A 22403-nucleotide genomic window follows, 5' to 3' on the forward strand; every position below is an offset into this window, starting at 1 on the left:
TTGTTTCCTGGTATAGTTAAGAAAGGCTTTTGTCTTTGCTGCTGTGCTCCAACGCAAAATTGCAGTTAGGATAATAAAAATAAGTTTGGTCATTATTCTGGAGTATTATGAGCTGCAATTGGTAAGAGAACTTTTGCGTCATTAATGTGGATAAATGTACAGAAACTAATAAATGCAGTTGTTCACATTGAATTTGAAATGAATGCAAATTTTCTGAAAGGACAGGTTTCCTTAAAACTTTGAAAGATCATTCAATTATTAAGATCAGTAAACTACTGAATATCAAGTGCAAATGCTAAAGTGCATTTGGTTGAAATGCCTAATCAAAATAATTGTAGTAACCATAAATATGATGAGTGGAAGCAGCAAATCTTAAAAAGACCTGAATTAAAAAGAATGGTCTGAGCTGTAAAAGTTTTAATCTGACTAGAATTACTTTCTTTGTATAGCATAGTTGTACTAATGTAATTAAGAGTGACATTGGAGAATAAAGTTTTTGTGCATTGTTATACCCTGGTTTAAGACCATGCTTTATTTTATTAATACAGTTATGCTGTTGGATATTTTATTTTTTGCTGTTTTTCCCAAAATGCAATGTGTTCCTTTAATTACAATATACAACTGAGTATTTCATTTTTGCTGTTTAAAATAATAATTCAGTTGATTCAGTTAGGCTTGTGGAATTAGCCAATAGGATTCGTCTTCTTAGTGTTTTTTTGGAGAGAGCACAGAAATAGAAAAGGGAGACTTCTTTTTAGAGAGAGCGTAGAATCAAAGAAGGAGAAAGAAGAAGAATGGAAACGGACAACAAACATAGCAGAGTAACGTGTTGAAACATCACAGAATCCAATTGGAAAGACAGATACCACTGTTGGAAAACCCTCATAGAGGCAGTGGTTTCAGGGAGAATGTGCAGATAACTTTTAATTAGTTAATTGGCACATTATATTGAAGAAAGTTCAACACCTTTTTGCTTGGACGTGGTGTGCATATGGATTCATTATGCAACAATGAGCTCCAATGATTATGTGCACATTATAGACTAACATATATGTTATGGGCACTTTTCTTTATTTTGTATTTTATGATATTATTTTGTTTGATATAGTCTAACTCTAAAATATTTTGTCGCTACAGTTTTGATGTAAGTTATACAGGTGTGAGTTAACTTATTGCTTCCTGACAAGCAGTAAATTTGCATGGGTGTGTCATTATTCATACAAGTAACAGTACTGCTTTCCCTTAATGAAACATACAAACTTTTGTGTTCATTTAGACAAATCACATTTACCCCAGATATGTTCATTTATTGAAAATGGCCTTCTTATCATTATTCCCATGCTCTTTTGAATATGTTGCTGTTAACTTGTATTCACAGTAATAGCTAACTCATCATGAGCCTACGGTGAGAAGGTTACACAATATGCATATGTAATTCTAAGCCACACTAAATCCAAGCTTCCTATACTTCACACAGATTACACAGAATAGTCCATATGTTATTTTACTAAGGACTTAAAAGGGCACCTGAACTGTAATGGTCCTAAAAAACATAAACAAGAACTGAATTAGACTGATGTAATGAAGTCATCAAAAGCCTTGAATAACTGATGTCACACAAACAGGAACATAGGGACTCAAACTTAAATTTATATTTAGGAGTATTAAAAGGCAGTGCATGAAATCAGCAGGCTAAGTCTTATAATTTTAAGACAATTATCCAGTAAAGTGATAGGCCAGACTAAATCTGACTGTGTCAGGAGTCTTAGGGTCTTTGATAAAACAGGAAGTCCTTCATTTCATATGCAGAAGTTTGGGCAAATAATTGTTTTGAAATGGAGGATAAATATGAAATAGTATCTGCTCAAAATAAAGCCATAGGTCAATATGAAAAATAGCTATTTTGCTACTAGATGGAGGCTCAGATACTGAAGCAACTATATCAGCACAATAAGACAAGATTATTTGTTGAATGAAGTAATGGAATTGTTGCAGGAACACTTTAGTTAAATGTCCTCAGATTGTAGAATGCTATGCATTTAGTATTAGAAACAGAGTATATGTGAGTATTTTTAATTAAACAGTGGTGCAAAGAAATTGTGAATGTAGAATTTTAATACATTGCTGAACTAAATGCTTTAGAAAAAGTAAGTGTGCAGGTTAACAGACAGGCAATTTCAATCTGATGCATCAAGTGCTTAGTGCTTAAATATGTATGTAAGATTTTCACATCAATTGAAAAGCCTTTTAAAAAACTCCAAAGAATTTTGATTAGTACATAATATCAGTTTCAATGTACTAAACTAATGTAGAAGCAAGGTTGAGAGCTCCAATATTGAGCCGTGGTGAATGAGCACATTTAATGGAAGGATTAAAAGAAAAAAACTGCTATCAGTGTAATGGAGATCACCTACACTAACAGGATGGCTTTGTTTTTTGAAGAGATGAACAAGACTGTTGATAAGATCAGGTCAAGAGATGATCTCTACATGGTTGTGGGCAGAAAGATATGGGTCAAAACTTGTCAAATGGAATGATTACAGATACAGTGCCTATAATTGGAATTTTTCATGTTTCATTGTTTTACAACATTGAATCACAGTGGATGTAATTGGCTTTTTTGACACTGATCAACAGAAAAAGACTCTTTCATGTCAAAGTGAAAGCAAATCTCCACAGTGATCTAAATTAATTACAAATATGAAATGCAAAATAGTTGATTTCATAAGTATTCACATCCCTTTTAATATAACATACAAAATCATCATTGGTGCTGCCAAATGGTTTTAGAAGTCACATTATTATTTAAATGGAGATCTATTGTTGAAGACCTGTGTGCAGTCAAGTTGTTCCAATTGATTGTAGTAAAAATACACCTGTATCTGGAAGGTCCAACTGCTGATGAGTCAGTACCCTGGCAAAAACTACACCATGAAGACAAAAGAAAAATCCAAACAACCATGTGGAAAGGTTATTGAAAAGCACAAGTCAGGAGATGGATACAAGAAAATTTCCAATTCACTGAATATCCCTTGGAGTACAGTTAAATCAATCATCAAGAAATTGAAAGAATAAGACACAGCTGTAAGTCTGCCTAAAACAGGCCTGTCATAAGGGGGGGCGCTGGGAGCGGACCCAAATACAAGACACAGACACTGAAGTACAAGGAACAGGACAAGGTGTGTCAAGAAAGCAAGGGAAGTGGGGAAGAAAGGACGTTGGACATGACAGAGGATGGGATGAGACAAGGATTCACGGCCTGGGCTAGGACTAGACTAGAGACACGGGACCTGGACGAGGAACTAAGAAAACAGAGCCTTGGTCAAGGAGAACAGGAACATGGAACACAGAGAGGGGACCCCTCCTTGAGAACAGGACTTGGGGCCAGGGCTCGACACAGAGTCAGGACCCCTCCTAGGGAGCAGGACGTAGGGCCGGGACTCATACACAGAACACTGAGAGACAGATCTCCACTCAAGGTAGCGGCAAACAGCCGGACCTCCACAGCAGAGGCGAGGGCACAGAGACAGTTCCCAACTCAAGGTAGTGGCAAACGGCAGTACTTACCTAGCGAAGGCATGGATACAGAGACAGTTCTCAACTCAAGGTAGTGGCAAACAGCCAGACCTACCTAGTGAAGGTAAGAACACAAAGAGACAGTTCCATACAACAAAAGACACTTCCTTATCTAGACACAGCAAGGCCCCAATCTTGCCCTGGCAGTTGAACCTGATGGCGTTACAGGCGAGGCTTTAGGCAAAAGTAGCAGACAAGGCTTCAGAAGGAAGGGAACTGTCCAGCAACAACAACAACTTCTTCTTCTTCTTCTTCCTCTTCTTCTTCCGCATCTAGGCGTATTACTGCCCTCCACAGTACGTATAATTAATTATAATTCCTCTTGCAAATACTTTATGTGCTCATCAAATAGTAATGCTGCAGATTGTTTTCCTTCTCAAATTTTGTCACATGGTTTCCAAATAATTGCATTGCCTCAAATTACATTAATTTCATTTGAATCATTTGTAAAACTAAAAGCTTCCTGCTTGAGAATATTCATTATCGCATGCTTAACATTTAAAATTGTTGTTTTCCAAGTCTATCTGCTATTTCCAAGTTTTCTTTTTCTTAAATCAAAGCCTGTAGTTGTTTATTGAGATCTTGAAATTCTTCCTCAGTTGTTTCCATGTTTTCATCTTATAATCCGAATGTAGATAATTCACTTTGCAACAAATTCCTTTTTCTTTTTGTAACTTTAGAATAAGTTCCTCCATCTTTAATCTGTTTTCCATGCCACTGAATTTTTGACAACAAGCATCTTTCTCAGAAACCATCTCCTTTAAATGTAGTACCATTTTGTCCAATCTCTTTCCAACTCACAGTTGTTCTTATTGAGTACTTCAATTTTTTTTGTTGGAGTTCTGCACATTTACCCTGGGTTTCAACCATGTTTCTTGTCACAAAATCTGAGGGTTTTCCTTAAATTCTGGTACATATTTCATAAATTCTTGAGCATTTGCAATAAGACTCCTTGCATTCCCATATTATATATATATATATATATATATATTTCACCGGTTTATTATTCCCTGTATTTGTTTGCTTGATTGCCTTCTTTTTTCCAGCAAATGCTTTCACTGCCTCTACGTAACTGATCCCTTGAGTTACTTTTACATATTGCATCTCAGCTTCTTTCTTGCTAATAATGCACCCTTGGTAAGCTGCACTGTGTTCCTCACCACAATTGCAGCATTTCAGCCTAGATCCCTCCTCACATTTCCAATATTCATGTTCTCCAGCACAACTTCCATATATTTGTTTCCCTCTGCAGACCGCCACAATATGCCCAAATTTCTGACATTTAAAGCATCTTAAAGGCAGTAGTATATATATTCTGACCTCATAACACATATACCCTAAATAAACTTCAGTCGACAATCTCTCTTCATCAAAGTTAATCATAACCGATAAACTATCACACTTTTTCCCATTTCTTGTAACTTTCAAATGTTTGGTCTCAATAATTTCTGCTCCTTTTATGTTTTGTTTAATCTCATCCACAGTAACTTTTGTTGGTATCCCCGAAATAACTCCTCTAGTTCACTTTCTATTGTTGGGTATTGAGCGTTGTACTTTTTGCCATCTATTTTATTTAGAACATAGAACTTAGAACATAGAATAGTACAGCACAGTACAGGTCCTTCGGCCCACAATGTTGTGCCGACCCTCAAACCCTGCCTCCCATATAAGCCCCCACCTTAAATTCCTCCATATACCTGTCTAGTGGTCTCTTAAACTTCACTAGTGTATCTGCCTCCACCACTGACTCAGGCAGTGCATTCCACGCACCAACCATTCTCTGAGTAAAAAACCTTCCTCTAATATCCCCCTTGAACTTTCCACCCCTTACCTTAAAGCCCTGTCCTCTTGTATTGAGCAGTGGTGCCCTGGGGAAGGGGTGCTGGCTATCCACTCTGTCTATACCTCTTATTATCTTGTACACCTCTATCATGTCTCCTCTCATCCTCCTTCTCTCCAAAGAGTAAAGCCCTATCTCCCTTAATCTCTGATCATAATGCATACTCTCTAAACCAGGCAGCGTCCTTGTAAATCTCCTCTGTACCCTTTCCAATGCTTCCACATCCTTCCTATAGTGAGGCAACCAGAACTGGACACAGTATTCCAAGTGTGGCCTAACCAGAGTTTTATAGAGCTGCATCATTACATCACGACTCTTAAACTTTATCCCTCGACTTATGAAAGCTAACTCCCCATAAGCTTTCTTAACTACCTTATCCACCTATGAGGCAACTTTCAGGGATCTGTGGACATGTACCCCCAGATCCTTCTGCTGCTCCACACTACCAAGTATCCTGCCACTTACTTTGAACTCTGCCTCAGAGTTTGTCCTTACAAAGTGTACCACCTCACACTTCCCTGGGTTGAACTCCATCTGCCACTTCTCAGTCCACTTCTGCATCCTATCAATGTCGCTCTGCAACCTTTGACAATCCTCTACACTATCTACAACACCACCAACCTTTGTGTAGTCTGCAAACTTGCCAACCCACCCTTCTACCCCAACATCCAGGTCGTTAATAAAAATCACGAAAAGTAGAGGTCCCAGAACAGATCCTTGTGGGACACCACTAGTCACAGTCCTCCAGTCTGAATGTACTCCCTCCACCACATCCCTCTGCCTTCTGCAGGCAAGCCAATTCTGAATCCAACTGGCCAAACTTCCCTGGATCCCGTGCCTTCTGACTTTCTGAATAAGCCTACCATGTGGAACCTCGTCAAATGCCTTACTAAAATCCATATAGATCACATCCACTGTACTACCCTCATCTATATGACTGGTCACCTCCTCAAAGAACTCTATCAGACTTGTTAGACACGATCTGCCCTTCACAAAGCCATGCTGACTGTCCCTGATCAGACCATGATTCTCTAAATGCCCAGAGATCCTATCTCTAAGAATCTTTTCCAACAGCTTTCCCACCACAGATATAAGTTTCATGGGTCTATAATTACGTGGACTATCCCTACTACCATTTTTGAACAAGGGGACAACATTCACCTCCCTCCAATCCTCCGGTACCATTCCCATGGATGAGGACATAAAGATCCTAGCCAGAGGCTCAGCAATCTCTTCCCTCACCTTGTGGAGCAGCCTGGGGAATATTCCATTGGGCCCTGGGGACTTATCCATCGGAATGCATTTTAACAACTCCAACACCTCCTCTCCCTTAATATCAACATGCTCCAAAACATCAACCTCACTCTTATTGTCCTCACCATTATCAAGTTCCCTCTCATTGGTGAGTACCGAAGAGAAGTATTCATTGAGGACCTCGCTCACTTCCACAGCCTCCAGGCACATCTTCCCACCTTTATCTCTAATCGGTCCTACCTTCACTTCTGTCATCCTTTTTTCCTTCACATAGTTGAAGAATGCCTTGGGGTTTTCCTTTACCCTACTTGCCAAGGCCTTCTCATGCTCCCTTCTTGCTCTTCTCAGCCCCTTCTTAAGCTCCTTTCTTGCTTCCCTATATTTCTCAATAGACCCATCTGATCCTTGCTTCCTAAACCTCATGTATGCTGCTTTCTTCCACCCGACTAGATTTTCCACCTCACTTGTCACCCATGGTTCCTTCACCCTATCATTCTTTATCTTCTATTTTATCCCTAACATCCTGCAAGAGATCTCTAAACATCGACCACATGTCCATAGTACATTTCCCTGCAAAAACATCATCCCAATTCACACCCGCAAGTTCTGGTCTTATAGCCTCATAATTTGCCCTTCCCCAATTAAAAATTTTCCTGTCCTCTCTGATTCTATCCTTTTCCATGATAATGCTAAAGGCCAGGGAGCAGTGGTCACTGTCCCCCAGATGCTCACATACTGAGAGATCTGTGACCTGACTCGGTTCATTACCTAGTACTAGATCTAGTATGGCATTCCCTCTAGTCTGCCTGTCCACATACTGTGACAGGAGTCCATCCTGGACACACTTAACAAACTCTGCCCCATCTGAACCCTTGGAACTAATCAGGTGCCAATCAATATTAGGGAAGTTAAAGTCACCCATGATAACAACCCTGTTATTTTTGCACCTTTCCAAAATCTGCCTCCCAATCTGCTCCTCTGTATCTCTGCTGCTACCAGGGGCCTATAGAATACCTCCAATAGAGTAACTGCTCCCTTCCTGTTCCTGACTTCCACCCATACTGACTCAAAAGAGGATCCTGCTACATTACCCACCCTTTCTGTAGCTGTAATAGTATCCCTGACCAGTAATGCCACCCCTCCTCCCCTTTTTCCACCCTCTCTATCTGTTTTAAAGCACTGAAATCCAGGAATATTGAGAATCCATTCCTGCCCTGGTGCCAGCCAAGTCTCTGTAATGGCCATTACATCATAATTCCATGTATGTATCCAAGCTCTCAGTTCATCACCTTTGTTCCTGATGCTTCTTGCATTGAGGTACACACATTTCAGCCCTTCTACCTTACTGTCTTTACACCATTTATTCTGCTTATCTTCCTCAAAGCCTCTCTATATGTTAGATCTGGCTTTACTCCATGCACTTCTTTCTCTGCTCTATCGCTCTGGGTCCCATCTCCCTGGCAAATTAGTTTAAACCCTCTCAAACCATGCTAGCAAAGTTACCTGCAAGGATATTGCTCCCCCTCGAGTTCAGGTGCAACCCATCCAATCTGTACAGGTCCCACCTTCCCCAGAAGAGATCCCAATGATCGAAAAATCTAAAACCCTGCTGCCTGCACCAACTCCTCAGCCACGCATTCAACTGCCATCTCCTCCAATTCTTACCATCACTGTCATGTAGCACTGGCAGCAATCCTGAGAACGCCCAGATTTTATCTTCTCTCTTTGCCTTGTTGAGCACTATCCCGATAAATCACTAATAGCGATCCATTTCGTAAAACCTTTGCTCTTTTGACTTCACCTATAAGTTTGTTAATTATCTTTGTCAAATGATTCAGATTCCATTCACCAAAAGATGCTCTGGATTCGCTCAGTGTTATAATTGCTTTAATCTCATCTTCTTTCCGTTGTTTTGCTATCCTATTTTGTTTGTCCCCTGACTCCTTAGAGTTTGAAATCTCATACCTGTTTCCTTTCCTCATTCTCTTCACTCCATTCCTCCATCTCAGATTCACTTTCACTATCCATCAACCTGTTCATCCTACAGGATATTTTCTTCATCAACTCAGCAGTTTCAGCCTCCGTGCTCTTTTCCAATTCCATAGTTCCATCAGCAGCATTAACCATCTTGTTGCTTGGTCCCCAGCAGGGACAAGCAAGGCACCTTGGGATTCATAGTCTCCAACACATTTTGTCTCAGCACAACATGACTCCAGCCAACTCAACTCAGCCTCCAGCCAGTAACTCACTACACTTTCAGCCACAGCCAGCAACTGAAGCTGAACCCAGGAGCTATTTATGTAGCCAGCCCAAAATGAGAATCATGTGCTTCAATTAGAGCACCCAACAGAACAAGTGAAAACTGGAAAACCTGGAATAAGGAATGATGGATCAGACCGTGAACTGGAATGCGGACATCATGGACCGGACCATGACAAGGCCATCCTCAAAACCTAAGTAACCATGCAAAAAGAGGACTAGTGAGACCTATGACAATTTTGGAGGAATTATAAGCTTCACTGGCTGAGATGGTTGAGACAACACATACGACAACTGCTGCCCAGGTGCTTCACTGGTCGCAGCGTTAGGGGATAGTGGCAAAGAGAAAGCCCCTGGTGAAAAAAAACTCACGTGAAACCTTGGCTGGAGTTTGCCAGAAGGCATGTGAGAGACTCTGAAGTCAGCTCGAATAAGGTTCTATGGTCTGATGAAACCAAAACTAAGCTTTTTGGCCATCAGACTAAACGCTATGTTTGGAGTAAGCTGAACACCTCACATCATCAAAAACACACCACACCTACCGTGAAGCACAATGGTGGCTGTATCATGCTGTGCCGATGCTTCACGCAGCCAGCGTAGGCTTGTGAAGGTAGAGGGTAAAATGAATGCACCAAAATACAGGGAAGTCCTGGAGGAAAACCTAATGCAGTCTGCAAGAGAACTGTGACTTGGGAGAAGATTTGCTTTCCAGCAAGAGGATGATCCCAAGCATAAAACTAAAGCAAGAATGGCTGAAAAACAACAAAGTTAATGTCCTGGAGTGGCCAGGTCAGAGTCTAGACCTCAGTCCAATTGAAACGTTGTGGCTGGACTTAAAACGGGCTGTTCACTCACGATTCCTATGCAATCTGACAGAGCTTGAGCAGTTTTGTACAGAAGAATGGGGAAAATTGCAGTGTCCAAATACTGCAGCTGATAGAGACCTATCCGCACAGACTCAAGGCTGTAATTGCTGCCAAAGGTGCATCTAATAAATACTGACTTGAAAGTGGTGAATACTTTTTATATGCACCGGAGCGAAGGCAGTTTTACCACTCGGGGTAAAAGAGGGGCAAGACTGCGCAGGCACGTGACGTCAGCTAGTAGAGCGGGAAAAGTTTAAAAAGGCGAGGCACCTTCAGCGGTCTTTGACTTGGAGCAAGAAGACTGCGGGTGAACAGCTAAGGATTTCCGGAGCGAATGCATTTTAATTCGTCTGGTCAGGGAGAGCAAGGAGGTGATAGAAAGGAGTTATAGGCAGGTGGTCACACCGGGACCATGGGAGACAGACAAGAGGGTCACAGTCAGGAGACGGAAGGGGAAGAGTCAGGTACTAGAGAGTACCCCTGTGGCTGTACCCCTTGACAATAAGTACTCCTGTTTGAGTACTGTTGGTGGGGACAGCCTACCTGGGGGAAGCAACAGTGGTGGTGCTTAGGTCACAGAGTCCAGCCCTGTGGCTCAGAATGGTAGGGAAAGGAAGAAGAAGGCAGTAGTGATAGGGGACTCTATAGTTAGGGGGTCAGACAGGTGATTCTGTGGACTCAGGAAAGAAACTCAGATGGTAGTTTGCCTCCCAGGCACCAGGGTCCGGGATGTTTCAGATCACATCTAAGATATCCTGCAGTGGGAAGGTGAACATCCAGAGGTCGTGGTACATATTGGTACCAATGACATAGGTAGGAAAAGGGAAGAGGTCCTGAAAAAAGACTACAGGGAGTTAGGAAGGAAGTTGAGAAGCAGGACCGCAAAGATAATAATCTTGGGATTACTGTCTGTGCCACGCGACAGTGAGTATAGGAATAGGATGAGGTGGAGGATAAATGCGTGGCTGGGAGATTGGAGCAGGGGGCAGAGATTCAAATTTCTGAATCATTAGGGCCTTTTTTGGGGCAGATGTGACCTAAGCAAAGAGGACAGCCTGCACTTGAATCCCAGGGAGAGCAATATCCTGGCAGGGAGGTTTGATACGGCTACTGGGGAGAGATTAAACTAGAATTGTTGGGGGGTGGGAACCGAACTGAAGAGACTGGGGAAGAGACGGTTGGCTCATAAATAGAGAAAGCTTGTAGACAGTGTGAGAGGGAGGATAGGCAGGTGATAGAAAAGGGATGCGCTCAGACCAATGGTTTGAGATGTGTCTATTTGAACGCGAGGAGTATTATGAACAAAGTGGAAGCATTTAGAGCATGGATCAGTACTTGGAGCTATGATGTGGTGGCCATTACAAAGACTTGGATGGCTCAGGGACAGGAATAGTTACTTCAAGCACCAGGTTTTAGATGTTTCAGAAAGGACAGGGAGGGAGGCAAAAGAGGTGGGGACGTGGTACGGTTGATCAGAGATAGTGTTACGGCTGTAGAAAAGGTGGATGCCATGGAGGGATTGCCTACGTAGTCTCTGTGGGTGGAGGTTAGGAACAAGAAGGGGTCAATAACTTTATCGGGTGTTTTTTATAGGCTGCCCAATAGTAACAGGGATATCGAGGAGCAGATAGGGAAACAGATTCTGGAAAGGTGTAATAATAACAGAGTTGTCGTGATGGGAGATTTTAATTTCCCAAATACCGATTGGCATCTCCCTAGAGCAAGAGGTTTAGATGGGGTGGAGTTTGTTCAGTGTGTTCAGGAAGGTTTCTTGACACAATATGTAGATAAGCCTACAAGAGGAGAGGCTGTGCTTGATTTGGTATCGGGAAATGAACCTGTTCAGGTGTCAGATCTCTCAGTGGGAGAGCATTTTGAAGATAGTGATCATAATTTTCGTCGTCGTGGCTATCCCTCGAGGTCGAGGATGAAGGTCTTCATTCTGTTGATCTACTTATGGGCTCTCAAGTGGCTTAAGAGTCCAATCTTGGCTTTAAAAGTTCTTCCGCATTCAGGACAGGTAGTTCCAGATGGCAGATCGGGCTTTAGTTGTTGCTGCCTCTCTTTCCATTTTCTTCTCTTTTCTTCTAATTCTGCACATCTGTTGGCTTTGAAAGTTGATTTTCCTTCTCGGATGATGGCTTGCCAGAGTTTCCTGTCCTTGGCATTGGTTTCCCAATTGTTAATGTCGATGTTACATTTCTTCATGTTGGCTTTTAAGATGTCTTTGAATCTTTTCTGTTGTCTGCTTCTTTTACGTTTGCCTTCTTTAAGCTGGGAGTAGAGTATTTGTTTCAGCAGACGTTCGTCTTTCATCTGAACAACATGATCGCTCCATCTTAGTTGGATCTTGATGATGTAGGCTTCAATGCTTGTTGTTTTTGCTTCATTTAGCACACTGACGTTGGTTCTTCTATCTTCCCAGCTGATACTTAAGATATAAGCTTAATATTATACTATCTCCTTTACAATAGCATTGGAGAAAGATAGGAATACACAACTTAGAAAAGCGTTTAATTGGAGTAAGGGGAATTATGAGGCTATCAGGGAGGAAATTGGATGCTTAAATTGGGAATAGATGTCCTCAGGGAAAAGAACGGAAGAAATGTGGCAAATATTCAAGGGATATTTGTGTGGAGTTCTGCATAGGTACGTTCCAATGAGACAGAGAAGTTATGGTAGGGTACAGGAACCGTGGTGTATAAAGGCTGTTATAAATCCAGTCAGGAAGAAAAGAAAAGCTTACAAAAGGTTCAGAGAGCTAGGTAATGTTAGAGATCTGTAAGATTATAGGGTTAACAGGAAGGAACTTAAGAGGGAAATTAGGAGAGCCAGTAGGGGCCATGAGAAGGCCTTGGTGGGCAGGATTAAGGAAAACCCCAAGGCAGTCTGCAGGCCTGTGAAGAGCAAGAGGATAAGACGTGAAAGAATAGGACCCATCAAGTGTGACAGTGGGAAAGTATGTATGGAAACGGAGGAGATAGCAGAGGTACTTAATGAATACTTAACTTCAGTATTCACTATGCAAAAGGATCTTGGTGATTGTAGACAACAGGAATTCTGCAGATGCTGGAAATTCAAGCAACGCACATCAAAGTTGCTGGTGAACGCAGCAGGCCAGGCAGCATCTATAGGAAGAGGCGCAGTCGACGTTTCAGGCCGAGACCCTGTCGGAGTCCTGACGAAGGGTCTCGGCCTGAAACATAGACTGCGCCTCTTCCTATAGATGCTGCCTGGCCTGCTGCGTTCACCAGCAACTTTGATGTGCGTTGGTGATTGTAGTGATGACTTGCAGCAGACTGAAAAACTTGAGCATGCAGATATTAAGAAAGAGGATGTGCTGGAGCTTTTGGAAAGCATCAAGTTGGATAAGTCGCCGGGACAGGATGAGATGTACCCTGGGCTACTGTGGGAGGTGAGGGAACAGATTGCTGAGTATCTGGTGATGATCTTTGCATCATCAATGGGGATGAGAGAGGTTCCGGAGGATTAGAGGGTTGTGGATGTTGTTCCTTTATTCAAGAAAAGGAGTAGGGATAGCCCAGGAAATTATAGACCAGTGAGACTTACTTCAGTGGTTGGTAAGCTGATGGAGAAGACCCTGAGAGGCAGGATTTATGAACATTTGGAGAGCTATGATATGATTAGCAATAGTCAGCATGACTTTGTCAAGGGCAGGTCATGCCTTACGAGCCTGATTGAATTTTCTGAAGATGTGACTAAACATATTGATGAAGGAAGAGCAGTAGATGTAGTGTATATGGATTTCAGCAAGGCATTTGATAAGGTACCCTATGCTAGGCTTATTGAGAAAGTAAGGAAGCATGGTATCCAAGGGGACATTGCTTTTGTGGATCTAGAAATGGCTTGCCCACAGAAGGCAAAAAGTGGTTGTAGTCGGGTCATTTTCTGCATGGAGGATGATGACCAATGGTGTGCCTCAGGGATCTGTTCTGGGACCCTAACTCTTCGTGATTTTTATAAATGACCTGGATGAGGAAGTGGAGGGATGGGTTAGTAAGTTTGCTGATGACATAAAGGTTGGGGGTGTTGTGGATAGTGTGAAGGGCTGTTAGAGGTTACAGCGGGACATTGATAGGATACAAAACTGGGCTGAGAAGTAGCAGATGGAGTTCAACCCGGATACGTGTGAAGTGGTTCATTTTGGTAGGTCAAATATGATGGCAGAATATAGGTTGACTCTATGGTTAAGAAGGCATACGGTGCATTGGCCTTCATTAATCGTGGAATTGAATTTAGGAGCCGAGAGGTAATGTTGCAGCTATATTGGACCCTGGTCAGACCCCACTTGGAATACTGTGCTCAGTTCTGGTCGCCTCACTACAGGAAAGATGTGGAAGCCATAGAACGGGTGCAGAGGAGATTTACAAGGATGTTGCCTGGATTGGGGAGCATGCTTTATGAAAACAGGTTGAGTGAACTCGACCTTTTCTCCTTGGAGTGACGGAGGATGAGAGGTGACCTGATAGAGGTGTATAAGATGATGAGAGCCATTGATCATGTAGATAGTCAGAGGCTTTTTCCCAGGGCTGAAATGGTTGCCACAAGAGGACACAGGTTTAATGTGCTGGGGAGTAGGTATAGAGGAGACGTCAGGGGTAAGTTTTTTACTCAGTGGTGAGTGCGTGGAATGGGCTGCCGGCATTGTGGTGGAGGAGGATATGATAGGATCTTTTAAGAGATTTTTGGATAGGTACATGGAGCTTAGAAAAATAGTGGGCTATGGGTAAGCCTAATAATTTCTAAGGTATAGACATGTTCAGCACAACTTTGTGGGCCGAAGGGCCTGTATTGTGCTGTAGGTTTTCTATAATTCTGTGTTTCTATATTGGTCAGCATGGATGAATTCAATTGAAGGCTATGTTTTTATGCTGTATAGTTCTGTGAATCTCTCTGATCATAATTTAACTCTTACTAGAAAAGGAAAAAAAGCTCACTATGAAAGGCTAGACCAAGAATGGCAAGATAGAACATTGGTCGGCAAGTAGGTTGTCAAGGATTGACCATTAGATATAAGACATGGGAGCAGAATTTGACTATTTGACGCATTGAGTCTGCTCCATATTTCCATTCCCCTCTCAACCCCATTCTCCTGTCTTCTCCCCATGACCTTTCATGTTCTGACCAATCAACCTCAGCCTTTAATACATTCAGTGACCTAGCCTCCACAACCTCTTGTAGCTACAAATTCCATAGATTCAGCAAGCACCCTCTGCCTAAAGAAATTCCTCCTCATCTCCATTCTAAATGGACATCCATCTATTCTGAGATTGTAGGCTCTGATACTAGACTCCCACACAACAGAAAGCATCCTCTTCACATCCACTCTATTTAGGCCTTTCAACATTTGATAGGTTTCAGTGACATTTCACCCCCTGCCCCAATTCTTTTAAATTCCACTGAGTACATGACCAAAGCCATCAAATGCTCCTGAAATGATAAGCCTTTCATTCCTGGAATCATTTGGTGAATGTCCTTTGAACCCTCTCCAATGTCAGCACATCCTTTCTGAGATAAGGGACCCAAACCTGCTCACAATAATCCAAGTGAGGCTTCACCAGTACTTTAGAAAGTGTCACTACATTCGGATATGGCCCAAGAGCAGAGCAAGAGACACTGATGTGGGTCGATAGTTCAGACTTAATGCCAACAGAGTTAGAGGGAAAAGAAAACAATAAAACACTAGCCCAAACTGAGCTGTTAACTAGAACAATCAATTGGAAAATGAAGCCAACACTGCAGGTAAAAGGAATAACTAAGTATAAAACGAATACTGTTAGTCTTCAGAGTCAGTTGAATTGACAGTCCAAATTTTTCGGCAAGGCCGAATGCAAGCAGGCAGAGAAATGTTGCTGTGCTTTGCTCAAATCTAAACAAGTACTAATACAAAAGGTATGGAGTTAAATGCCATCACAATGAAATAATAATTAGCTGACACGTGCATATTCACAAGCGCAATTGCCGTATCTGCTGCACTGCCGAATCTGTGGTTGTGACATAAAGTCTCAGCATTGCATAATTGCTTTTATATTCTAGTCCTCTCAAAATGAATGCTAACATCGCATTTGCTTTCCTCACCACTGATTCAACTTGCAAATTAACCTTTACGGAATCCTGCACAAGTACTCTCAAGTCCCTTTGTACCTCCGATTTTTGAATTATTTCCCATTTTGAAAATAATCTATGCTTTTTCCCCTCTACAGAAGTGCATGGCCATACACTTCCTGACACTGTATTCCATTTGCCAATTCTTTGATCATTCTCCTAATCTAAGTCCCTCTGCATCCTTCCTGCTTCCTCAACACCACTTGACCCTCCACTTATCCTCGTATCATCTGCAAACTTGGCCACAAAGACATCAGTTCTGTCATCCAAACCACTGATGTGCAACGCGAACAGAAGCGGTCTGAACACCAACCACTGTGGAACACCACTAGTCACCGGCAGACAACCAGAAAAGGCTCCCTTTATTCCCTCTCTTTGTCTCCTGCCAATCAACCAATGTTCTATCCATGCTAGTATCTTTCCTGCAATACCATGGACTTGGAACTTGTTAAGCAATCTCATGTGTGGCACTCTGTCAAAGGCCTTCTGAAGACTCAAGTACACAACAGTCAACGGTACCTCCTACCCAAGATCCACAAACCTGCCTGTCCTGGCAGACCTATTGTCTCAGCTTGCTCCTGCCCCACCGAACTCGTTTCTGCATACCTCAACACGGTTTTATCCCCCCTTGTTCAATCCCTTCCTACCTATGTTCGTGACACTTCTAACGCTCTTAAACTTTTCCATGATTTTCAGTTCCCTGGCCCCCACCGCTTTATTTTCACCATGGATGTCCAGTCCCTATATACATCCATCCCCCATCAGGAGGGTCTCAAAGCTCTCCGCTTCTTTTTGGATTCCAGACCTAATCAGTTCCCCTCTACCACCACTCTGCTCCATCTTGCAGAATTAGTCCTTACTCTTAATAATTTCTCCTTTGGCTCCTCCCACTTTCTCCATACTAAAGATGTAGCCATGGGCATCCGTATGGGTCCTAGCTATGCCTGCCTTTTTGTTGGCTTTGTGGAACAATCTATGCTCCGTACCTATTTTGGTATCTGTCCCCCACTTTTCCTTCACTACATCGACGACTGCATTGGCGCTGCTTCCTGCACGCATGCTGAGCTCATTGACTTTATTAACTTTGCCTCCAACTTTCACCCTGCCCTCAAGTTTACCTGGTCCATTTCCGACACTTCCTTCCCCTTTCTAGATCTTTCTGTCTCTATCTCTGGAGACAGCTTATCCACTGATGTCTACTATAAGCCTACTGACTCTCACAGCTATCTGGATTATTCCTCTTCTCACCCTGTCTCTTGCAAAAACGACATCCCCTTCTCACAATTCCTCTGCCTCCACCGCATCTGCTCTCAGGATGAGGCTTTTCATTCCAGGACAAGGGAGATGTCCTCCATTTTAAAGAAAGGGGCTTCCCTTCTTTCACCATCAACTCTGCTCTCAAACGGATCTCCCCCATTTCAAGCACATCTACTCTCGCTCCATCCTCCCGCCACCCCACTAGGAATAGGGTTCCCCTGGTCCTCACCTACCACTCCACCAGCCTCTGGGTCCAACATATTATTCTCTGTAACTTCCGCCACCTCCAACGGGATCCCACCACTAAGCACATCTTTCCCTCCCCCCATCTCTCTGCTTGCCACAGGGATCGCTCCCTTCATGACTCCCTTGTCCATTCGTCCCCCCCATCCCTCCCCACTGATCTCCCTCCTGGCACTTATCCTTGTAAGCGGAACAAGTGCTACACATGCCCTTACACCTCCTCCCTTACCACCATTCAGGGCCCCAGACAGTCCTTCCAGGTGAGGCAACACTGAAGCACCTTCAATTACTCCAAAAGACTGAGGATTGGTAAAATACTGAAAGGCTTTTATTCGCTGTACAATACGACCTCCACAGTGAGTGTCTGCCACTGGACTGAGGGGGAGGGGCAAGGTGAACACCTTTATACAGGACTCTGTGGGAGGAGCCACAGGGGCAGTGAGCAGAGGGGTGTGTCCAGACAGGCAACCGAGGTACAACATATATACATGGTTTACCACATTCACCCCTCCTTTTTTTTAAAAGGAGTCCCGCGGGGTGAAGTGACTAACAATATTTACAAGAAGTATATTTACAAGTTAAGTATATCAGGCGGTCGAGTCCGTCGCTGTGATCGACGTAGCACCGGCGGTGATTGCACCGGCGATGACGGTTGTGCTGGTTCCGGCCTGACTTCAGGTGCCAGCATGTTAGGCGTCGGTAATCCCTCGTGCGTGTGCGTCGTGCCCGGTATGGGAGTGCCGTGTGGTGTCTGTATAGGGTTTGGGGTGCACGGTGTCTCGTAGGTACATACATTGGTGGGTACGGGGTCAATAGTCACCAAGGAGTGTTCAGGGTAGGGGCCCAGAGCTCCTGCAGGCGCCAGGTCCCGGATGGAGACTGTGTCCTCCCACCCATCAGGTAAAACCACATAGGCGTACTGGGGGTTCGCATGAAGTAAGTGAACCCTCTCGACTATCGGGGAGTATTTATGGCTCCTCGCATGTTTCCGGAGCAACACTGGCCCCGGGGATGTCAGCCAAGATGGTAGGGTGGTTCCAGTGGTTGACTTTCTGGGAAAAGAAAAGAGCCGCTCATGAGGGGTGGCATTGGTGGCTGTGCATAACAGGGAGCGGATGGAGTGGAGTGCCTCGGGAAGGACCTCCTGCCAGCGGGAGACCGGCAGTCCCTTTGACCTGAGGGCTAAGAGTGTGGCTTTCCACACTGTGCCATTCTCCTTCTCCACCTGTCCATTCCCCGGGGATTATAGCTCGTGGTCCTACTAGTTGCAATTCCCCTAGCCAGTAGATATTGGCACAGCTCGTCACTCATAAACGAGGACCCTCTGTCACTGTGGATATAGCATGGGTATCCGAACAGAGTGAAGAGCTTGCGCAGGGCTTTTATAACTGACGTGGTAGTGGTGTCGGGGAAGGGGATGGCAAAGGGGAACCGCGAGTACTCGTCAATTACGTTAAGTAAGTACACATTGCGGTTGGTGGAGGGAAGGGGGCCTTTAAAGTCAACACTCAGTTGCTCAAAGGGGTGGGTGGCCTTGATGAGTTGTGCCTTTTCGGGTTGGTAGAAGTGCGGTTTGCACTCTGCACAGACTTGGCAGTCCCTGGTCATCATCCTGATCTCCTCAAGGGAGTAAGGCAGGTTCCGGGCTTTCATGAAGTGGAAAAGCCGGGTGACTCCCGGGTGGCAAAGGTCTACATGTAGGGCGTATAGCCGGTCGATCTGCGCGCTGGCACATGTTCCCCGGGATAGGGCATCGGAGGGCTCGTTGAGCTTCCCAGGCCTGTACATGATGTCATAGTTGTAGGTGGAGAGTTCGATTCTCCACCTCAGAATTTTATCATTTTTGATTTTGCTCCGCTGCTGATTATTAAACATGAATGCAACTGAGCGCTGGTCAGTTAGCAGGCTGAACCTTTTGCTGGCGAGATAGTGCCTCCAGTGCCTTATAGCTTCCACTATGGCCTGGGCCTCTTTCTCTACCGCAGAGTGCTGAACTTCAGGGCCTTGAAGGGTACGGGAGAAGAACGCCACTGGTCTTCCTGCCTGGTTGAGGGTAGCAGCCAGTGCAAAGTCGGAGGCGTCACTCTCTACTTGGAAGGGAATGGCCTCATCCACCGCATGCATTGCTGCTTTGGCAATGTCCCCTTTCATACGGTTGAAGGCCTCGGCAGAGAGGGGGAATGTGGTGGACTTGACCGGGGGCGGGCCTTGTCTGCATAGTTAGAGACCCATTGGGCGTAATATGAAAAGAAGCCCAGGCACCTTTTGAGGGCTTTGAGGGTATTGGGAAGAGGGAGTTCCAACAGGGGGCACATACAGTCGGGGTCAGGACCAATGACTCCATTCTCCACGACACACCCAAGGATAGCAAGTCGGCTGGTCCCAAATACACACTTGTCCTTGTTATAGGTGAGGTTGAAAGATTTGGCTGCTTGGAGAAATTTTTGGAGGTTGTTGTTGTGATCCTGCTGGTCGTGACCGCAGATGGTGATGTTATCCAGATATGGGAACGTGGCCTTCAGTTGGCACTGGTCCACCATCTGGTCCATTGCCCTCTGGAAGACAGATACATCATTCGTGACGCCAAAGGGGACACGCAGGAATTGATAAAGCCTGCCGTCCGCTTCGAAGGCAGTGTAAGGGCGGTCATCCCGGCGGATGGGGAGCTGATGGTAAACGGATTTTAGGTCTAAGGTCGAGTACACCTTGTACTGTGCTATCTGATTGACCATATCCGCGATGCGGGGTAGAGGGTACGCTTCGAGCTGTGTGAACCTATTGATGGTCTGGCTATAGTCCACGACCATCCTATTCTTCTCCCCGTTCCGAACAACGACCACCTGCGCCCTCCAAGGACTTGTGCTTGCCTCAATGAACCCCTCCCCGAGCAGCCGCTGCACCTCCGACTTAATGAAAGCTCTGTCCCCCGCACTGTACCTCCTGCTTTTAGTTGCCACGGGTTTACAGTTGGGGGTCAGGTTAGCAAACAGCGGTGGGGGAGGGATCCTGAGGGTGGAGAGGCCGCAAGTGGTGTCGGTAGTGTGACAGTTGGCATGATGTTGGGTGGGATACGCGGGTCAGTGTGTGTGTGTGTGGTCAGTAGCGGGGTACGTGACATATCTCTACAAAACAGGGATTTATGACAGTAATTGGCGGGAGGCGCCCATCATACTTCATTGTCACGCTTTTCAGGTGGCTCTGGAAGTCCAACCCCAAAAGCACAGGGGCACACAGTTGAGGCAAGACCAGTAACTTAAAGTCCCGATATTCTGTGCCCTGCACCACTAGCGTCGCTGTACAACCCCCCCCCCCCGGAGGCCATGGTGACCCTCTGACTTATTGGCCGTATCATGAGTCCACAATGCTGCACCGTGGCCGGGTGGATAAAACACTCCGTGCTGCCTGTGTCCAACAGGCAGCTTGTCCTGTGCCCCTCCACCAGGATGTCCATCATTGACCTTGCGAGCTGATGGGGAGCACTTCGGTCGAGGGTCACGGAAGCCAGGGTGGGGTCGCTGTCTTGATCCAGCACGGTGGGGTGGCCCGTGAGCACCCGTTCGTCGTAGGCGGTGGGAGGTGGTGCCGACCAAGGTGGCCACCCCCATGTCTCGCACGTGGTGGCGGCGTGCAGGGAAGATGGCGGCAGGGAAGATGGCGGCCCCCATGTCTCGTACGTGGTGGCAGTGTGCAGGGAAGATGGCGACCCCCACGTCTCGCACGCGGCGCTGCTCGATCCCGCTCGCGGTTTTGACTTACAGACCTTGGCGAAGTGGCCCTCCTTTCCACAGCTGGAACAGGTAGCTTGTCGTGCCGGGCAGCGTTTCCGGGGGTGCTTCTCCAGTCCGCAGAAGTAGCACTTCGCAGACTCGTGAATGGCAGCGGCCGAGGTCGATTCGCCGGCGGGTTGCGGGGTCTGCGGCACCCACGAGGCCATCGGGGGATCGCGTGCCTGGAGAGCCTCGGAGTTATGCAGAGTGGCCTTCAACGTATCAGCCAGCTCCATCGCCGAACTTAGGGTAAGATCGGCTTTTTCCAGCAGCCGCTGGCGCACGTACACTGACCTGGTCCTCGTGACGAAGGCGTCTCTCACTAGGAGTTCTGCATGCTGCGCCGCCGTCAGCTCCTGGCAATTGCAGGCTCGCACGAGCATCCGTAGGGCCTGGACAAACTCAGCACTCAATTCCCCGGACCGTTGTTGCCGTGTCGCTAAGCGATGCCGAGCATAGACGCTGTTTATCGGCCGCAAGTATTGTCTTTTGAGGGCCTTCATCGCGCCGTCGTAGTTCGGCTGGTCTCTGATCAGCGAATAGACCCGTGGACGGACCCTGGAGAGTAGAACTCTGCTCTTCGCTACGGGGTCGGTCGCTTTAATCTCCTCTAGATACGCTTCGAAGCAGGCCAGCCAGAGTTCGAAAGCGTTTCCAGCATCAGGCATTTGCGGATCGAGGTCCAATTTTTCTGGTCTCAGAGCTTGTTCCATGTTTTCAAATGTACAGCGAATAAAATTGAAGCACCTTCAATTACTCCAAAAGACTGAGGTTTGGTAAAATACTGAAAGGCTTTTATTCGCTGTACAATACGACCTCCACAGTGAGTGTCTGCCCCCGGACTGAGGGGGAGGGGCAAGGCGAACACCTTTATACAGGACTCTGTGGGAGGAGCCACAGGGGCAGTCAGCAGAGGGGTGTGTCCAGACAGGTAACCCAGTTACAACATATATACATGGTTTACCACAGATACTTCACCTGTGAGTCGGCTGGGGTGATATAGTACGTCCGGTGCTCTCGATGTGGCCTTCTATATATTGGTGAGACCCAACGCAGACCAGGAGACCGCTTTGCTGAACACCTACGCTCTGTCCGCCAGAGAAAGCAGGACGTCCCAGTGGCCACACATTTTAATTCTACATCGCATTTCCATTCTGACATGTCTATCCACGGCCTCCTCTACTGTAAAGATGAAGCCACACTCAGGTTGGAGGA

General features: G+C 45.3%; 1 protein-coding gene across 1 annotated transcript in view; it reads right to left on the reverse strand.

Moving 5' to 3' along the window:
* The window catches only part of LOC134345959 (uncharacterized), a 115522-nt gene extending 93621 nt beyond the window's left edge, over positions 1–21901 (reverse strand). Inside the window, 5 exon segments of the mRNA XM_063047302.1 lie at positions 18278–18660; positions 18663–19619; positions 19622–20427; positions 21178–21209; positions 21410–21901. Of these exon segments, the coding sequence (XP_062903372.1) occupies positions 18278–18660; positions 18663–19619; positions 19622–20427; positions 21178–21209; positions 21410–21901 (2670 nt within the window).
* Positions 21902–22403: the final 502 nt, after the last annotated feature.

Source organism: Mobula hypostoma, chromosome 4 (genome assembly GCF_963921235.1).
Source record: "Mobula hypostoma chromosome 4, sMobHyp1.1, whole genome shotgun sequence".
Classification (NCBI taxonomy): domain Eukaryota; kingdom Metazoa; phylum Chordata; class Chondrichthyes; order Myliobatiformes; family Myliobatidae; genus Mobula; species Mobula hypostoma.